Here is a 6,386-nt window from a genome sequence, read left to right as displayed (position 1 = left end):
GTCGTGGTACGGGACTGGTAATGAGGGAGGCATAAAGAGGGGGAGGAAGAAGGACGCCCTGTTTAGTTGACAAAGTGCAAAGAAATAAAACTTCAGTGTCAAAACGCTTTTATTCTTTAAACAGGGCAACGTGGTTGCCCGGGTGGAACTTGAGGTGCGTGCTGACCCATCGTGTTCAACCTTGTCATTCTCTGGCGTAGGTCCTAGTGCTGCATCTCCAGATGAAGGAGTAGTAGAAGATCTGCCTTTAATAGGTGAGAAAGCTGTGGAGCAACTAACCGAAGGGTTGATTTCTCATTACCTGCCTGACCTTCAGCGATCAAAATCAGCACTACAGGAACTTACGTAAGCAAATTCTCAATGGTAACTTCTTATATGAGCACACTTTGCCACTTTTTTTTTCAGTACAATGATCTAACTACCCTTAAGTGGAATATAGTTTAATATAGCATTTCTGTGTTCTGACTGTAACATCCTGAATAGTGAAGCCGTTTGCAGGAGTCTTGGGGCGTGCATAAGCTGCAGCATAGCCCATCACAACTTTGACTGAAGAACGTATAACACTACAACGCTAAAAAAAGCAGAAGGCACGCAGATTTCTTAAATACCTGTTCACTTCTGTAGCCGAAAGTCTGTGAAAGCTGGATTTCTTTTGCCTGCAGAGATGCAGTTCAGACTCAGGGCAGCCTGTAGTGCAATATATATTTGTTGTCCAGGCTCTAAACTGCGTTGCAAAAGATAGACTTGGAAAATACAATGGAGGAACTAAACAGATAAGAACACTGTATGTTAGCACCTCACGGATACTGAGAGTAGTTTATTTCGGATGCAGACCAGATCTGCCACGGATGCAAAGGTACTGGAAAGGACTTTACCCAGGGCCATTTCAGGTTTTGCAGGGTACACTAGTTTGGGTTTCATGATGTGCTTATGCTGCTGCCAAGGACAGCCTGTGTCTGGAAAGACTGTAGCTGATTTGTGTGGGATGGAAGATCCTTAATAAGCACCGAGGATCCACGCAAGTTCTGTACAGAAATAACTCTGTCCCGCAGCGTGACGCAAAGGCAGCTGAGTGGGAGGTCAAGAGCTTATTGTTTTTCCCCTTCATTCAACCTGGGGTGTTTAGTGACTGCAGCCCGCAGAGGGCCTGTTCAGGGTTTTCGGATACTCATCCTGGATATCTTACCACGCCGTGTGATGCCAGCTGAAATTGTGTATACTCAGCTGGCTTTTTTCAAAAACCATTGACTCCTGTCTGTATTGGAATCACCAAACAATGCGTGAGAGGGATCTGCTGTCAGGAAGCCTGTATTTATACTGTTATGATCAAAAGTAGTGCTTATTTAAAGGGCTGGTTGAAAAGCTTATATGCTGCTTTACTTGGTTTTGTGCATCTTTGTTTCAGACAGAACCAAGTGGTATTACTAGAAACATTAGAACAAGAAATTTCAAAATTCAAGGAGTGTAACTCCATCCTTGATATCAACGCCTTGGTAAGTACTAACAATGCTTTCTTAAATCTCTGCTAGCATCGATTTTCTTGCTGAAGCATTAATAGTCACTTGTGTGTTTACCTCGTTCTTCATGACCTGCAGGAAGAGAACCGGAAGGTTCAGATATTCAGGACAAATGGTTGCTGGAGAGGGTGTGGAACCAGCATATTTCCCTGAAATAGGAAAGGCACTGGGAAGAAAGAGCAGGCTCAGTCAACCAGTGGTTCAAAAACTGTTCCAGCTGTTCAAAACCAGTAGCTGAAGGAAATGTATGCTATTTTTCATGGAATCATAGAATGGTTTGGGTTGGAAGGGACCTTAAAAATCATCCAGTTCCAAACCCCCTGCCATGGGCAGGGACACCTTCCACTAGACCAGGTTGCTCCAAGCCTCATCCAGCCTGGCCTTGGACACTTCCAGGGATGGGGCATCCACAGCTTCTCTGGGCAACCTGTGCCAGTGCCTCCCCACCCTCTCCAGGAAGAACTTCTTCCTGATATCTAATCTAAACCTCCCCACCTTCAATTTAAACCTGTTACCTCTTGTGCTGTCACTACTGGAAGGTGCTATAAGGTCTCCCTGGAGCCTTCTCTTCTCCAGGCTGAACAAGCCCAACTCTCCCAGCCTGTCCCCATAGCAGAGCGGCTCCAGCCCTCGGAGCATCTCCGGGGCCTCCTCTGGACTCGCTCCAACCAGTCTATATCCTTCTGATATTGGGGGCTCCACAGCTGGACGCAGCACTCCAGGTGGGGTCTCACCAGAGCAGAGTACAGGGGCAGAATCCCCTCCCTCGACCTGCTGGCCACACTTCTCTGGATACACCCCAGGATACGGTTGGCTTTCTGGGCGGCCAGCGCACACGGCCGGCTCATGTTCAGCTTTTCATCCTCCAGCACCCCGAGTCCTTCTCCTCAGGGCTGCTCTCCATCCACTCTCCACCCAGCCTGTCCTTGTGCTGGGATTGCCCCGACCCAGGTCCAGGACCTTGCACTTGGCCTTGTTGAACACCATGAGGTTGGCAGTGGCCCACCTCTCCAGCCTGTCCAGGTCCCTCTGGATGGCATGAGGTAGGGCTGAGGCTCCCGCGTGAGCTCTGTGCACCACTCCAGACTAACAGGAAGGGTGCAGGAAACACTGATACATGGTGCATAAAAGGGTAATATTTTTATTCTGTTTAATGCATCTGAATTCAGGAGATTACTGGGTGTACCTGTTGGGATATGGTAGTTTTCTGTATTAATACTTATAACGATTGAGCTTTATAGATGAACTTGAACATGTCTAATCCCTTATAGAACTGTTCTGGTAATAGCTTACGTTTCTGATTGCTGTTTTGTGGTGTAGCTTTATGAAACAACTATTCCAGCTTGACAGTCACTGCCCTAACGGTTATGGTTTTTAAGTTTTCAGAAGCTAAGCACTATCACAACAAGCTGGTGAATATTAGAAACGAAATGATGATGCTTCATGAGAAGACATCAAAGTTAAAAGTGAGTGGGATAAATATTTTTTGCTTTGCAACACAGGTTTTGAATGATCTGTTACTGACTTCTGGTTTGGATGCATGCTGAAAGTTCTGCTTAAAATGGAATCTTCAATCCTTACCTTGAATTGATGTTTTCAGTAGCACCAAGCCGTGTGTTTTTAAACTTTCACTTACTCTTTCCTGTGCTCAGGCGAGTTACGCAGCTGAACTACTCAGCAGTGTCGTTATGTTGAGGTGGTATGAGCATCACACTTTGTTCTGTCGCTTAATCCACTCCATTCCATCCCATTCTCTTGTGGCTCCAGTTTCTGTGCCTTTTTAACCAGAAGCAGATTCTCATAAATGCAAGAATTTCTCCTTCTGTTTAATGTAATGGCACCGGTGGCAGACATGCACTGACCTCACGCTGTGTGGGCAGTCCCTGGTTATGTTCTGGCAAGATCAGCCTTCCGGTATGTTCAACAGCAGCGTTTTCTCTTGGAGGCAGTGAGTTGCACCTTGCCTGGCACGCCCAAAGGATGTCTGGAGGGAAGCCAGTCTGTATCTTCCCAGCATAGCTCCCAGACTTGCTGTTTCTGAACAGGAAAATGGCAGTGGGAGGCAAGAAATCAACGGTTTATGCAACGTTTGGTCGTAAGCAGGGTGCCTTGGAGAAGAGAATGTTCAGAGAGTGAGGGCAGGGGTTTTTGTTGGTAGCCCCAACATAAATACAGCTACAAACCTTGCCATAATTTTCTTGTCTTCTTTGTTTAGAAGAGAGCACTTAAGCTGCAACAAAAGAGACAGAAGGAAGAACTGGAACGAGAACAGCAACGTGAGAAGGAACTTGAAAGAGAGAAGCAGTTAACAGCAAAACCTGCTCGGAGGACGTGAAAGCAGGACGTGCACCAACTTGTCCAGATTAATTGTTTCTGCATTCCCTGGAATTAAGGCAGACTTTGCTTAAATGGGGGCTCTGTTACTGGCAGCAGTTGCCTCTGTGGCACTACAAATGCCGGAATGTGAATAACGGGGTTGGTAACATTCAGATGTTTTCGTTTCTGCCATTCAGGTTGCCTTCTTGTGTAATGCTATGCAGTTTGATACTATGATGATATAAGTTAATTTATATATGTATATAGGAGAACTTAGGCTTCACAGTTCTAAATACCTGTCGTTTTTTTCATCTGTTCTTCTGGCGTTTAGACCTCTGAGTGATATGTGAAGACTGGCACACAGAGTTTTCACACAAAATACAGAATACTAGATACAAGTTCAGTTCCCATTCCCAGACTTCAGTGGCCACCTGTTTCACTGAAGCTGCTCTCATGCAGGCAGGTGGGATCTCTTTTAGATGCCCTGGTTCAGAAATACCCACTTCCTGTGCAGCCTTTGTTTGGTCTGTCTCTGATGAATGGGAGACACTTCCAGTGCGTTTGCCCCAAAACTCACTTCAGTGCAACAGTCTTATTTTTGTCTCATCAAGTGACTTAAGAACAGCTTTAAAGTAAGTTCTGGATGATTTCCCAGCTGAACTGGCAGGGGGAGGAGTGGAACACTGAAGGTTCTCAAAACCAAAGTGCGCTCAATGCAACAACTAAGGAATTTGTGCGTCCACCAGCTTGAGTCAAACCAGGGACCCCAAAACTCACTTCAGTGCAACAGTCTTATTTTTGTCTCATCAAGTGACTTAAGAACAGCTTTAAAGTAAGTTCTGGATGATTTCCCAGCTGAACTGGCAGGGGGAGGAGTGGAACACTGAAGGTTCTCAAAACCAAAGTGCGCTCAATGCAACAACTAAGGAATTTGTGCGTCCACCAGCTTGAGTCAAACCAGGGAACTGCTGCTTCTGTAACGGCTCAGCTCAATGCAACAACTAAGGAATTTGTGCGTCCACCAGAGCCTGTGTGCGCTTAGCAGATCCCTGTGGCCTTGGAACCTGGAGTTTCTTCATTTTGTGTGACCAAATGAAACCAAGACAAGCTGAAAATGTCCGCCTTCTGTAAAATTCAGTTACCTGTAGGAAGAACTACTGCATTTGCTTCTTGCCCATAACAAAGTACTCATTCCCACTTCGGGGCTCAGTAAAAAAACCCTTTCTGCACTGTCCTCACCCAAAGTGGTGACGATTAGCGTTACGCTGGTGACAGATGTGGAGTGGAGGTTGGCATCCATTTCTCGGAATGTCATTGCGTTCTTGCGGCGCTTGGTGCGAACTCTCTTCAAACAAACGTACGCGTGGTCGAGGCTGGGAAGGAGTGCCTGGAGCGGTTTGTTCCTGCAGTCTACCAAACCAGTTGTTTTATCCCTGTCACTCTTCTAAGCAGTGGCAGAAGTGGTGTGATTTGAAGTAAGGTGAAGGGTAAGCTGTGTGAAGTTTTCCATCACATAGGTACGATAGGGGGTCAGAGGGACGCGGTCAATTTTACTTTTTCTTCCGTTGTAGATGATTTTCACACTGAACACCTCCCTGGATACCTGTGTTCTCGTTTGCTGACCTTCTAATTCCCTATTTAATGTCATCTTTTGCTGTGAAAGCCGTACTCTATCCATGTGTTCATCCAACATCCAGGGTCAACTGGGAACATGTTCTGGGGCCAGGAGAACAAACTACTAGGAATGGTCTGAAGAGACACTGAAATGCTGCTACTGAGGCGGTAATAGAGGAAAACTTTCCACAGGCATTTTTCCTTTAAGGTGTGTCTTGTCAGCGGATCCTTGAGCCGTGCTGTGGTTTGTGTGTGTTCCTGAGAGAAATGGAAAGAATTTCCACCGTCTGGTTTTGGGGCAGAATGTGCGTAACTCGGTATTGTTGAAATGTTTTGGTTTGTAGTGTAATTTCAACACCAGATTCTGGGAGTGTTAACCAGTTCCTGTCAGAGCACAGCATCAACTAGATGCTGCGGTATCCAAGTCGGGATTCAGTTCCTGTGACGCTTCATCGTGTGTGTTTCCTCCACCTGCAGTCCATCACTGTCTCAAGTTGTGGTCTCTTTCTGTGAAGGACTGAGGGGTTTTGGTTTTGTTTCAAAAATCACCATTACTTTTACCGAAAATACCAAATTCGAAGCATAGAAACTGATGCTTTTGCATCAGTTCAGTGTTTCTTTGGAATAATTTCTGATCAGAGGAATAAAAGCTTGCAGTCCTTGCCAAGGCATCACGCAGAATGTAATTGGTAACTTTGTAAAATCTGGGGTTTCTGTGAAAAAGGAGCTAATGTTAATAAATGACCTTTCTGTAATAAAGGGGGAGAAGTGAATTAATGGATATGGAGGGGAGGTTGGTCCATTTACAAAACTTACTGAGCTCTTAAATGACTCCAGTGAAACTGCAGTTCATTACCTCCATAGGATATCGTTCTTCCGAGTGCTCCTCTTCCATCGTAACGCGTGAAAAGTAAACGCCACGTTGGATTAATTAAACAG

At 45.6% G+C, this 6,386-nt stretch overlaps 1 protein-coding gene across 1 annotated transcript; it reads left to right on the top strand.

Moving 5' to 3' along the window:
* Positions 1-200: 200 nt before the first annotated feature.
* On the top strand, positions 201-3,852 carry BLOC1S6 (biogenesis of lysosomal organelles complex-1, subunit 6, pallidin; the record flags this gene model as incomplete). The annotated part of the gene is made up of 4 exons (XM_010158208.1): positions 201-345; positions 1,406-1,493; positions 2,897-2,983; positions 3,733-3,852. Coding segments are annotated over 4 exons (440 nt in total), but the record flags the coding sequence as incomplete, so codon positions are not given.
* Positions 3,853-6,386: the final 2,534 nt, after the last annotated feature.

The sequence above is a fragment of the Eurypyga helias genome, unplaced genomic scaffold (genome assembly GCF_000690775.1).
Source record: "Eurypyga helias isolate BGI_N326 unplaced genomic scaffold, ASM69077v1 scaffold52068, whole genome shotgun sequence".
NCBI lineage: Eukaryota > Metazoa > Chordata > Aves > Eurypygiformes > Eurypygidae > Eurypyga > Eurypyga helias.
The sequence above is the reverse complement of the archived record's forward strand: the minus strand, read 5'-3'. Positions and strand labels throughout refer to the sequence as shown.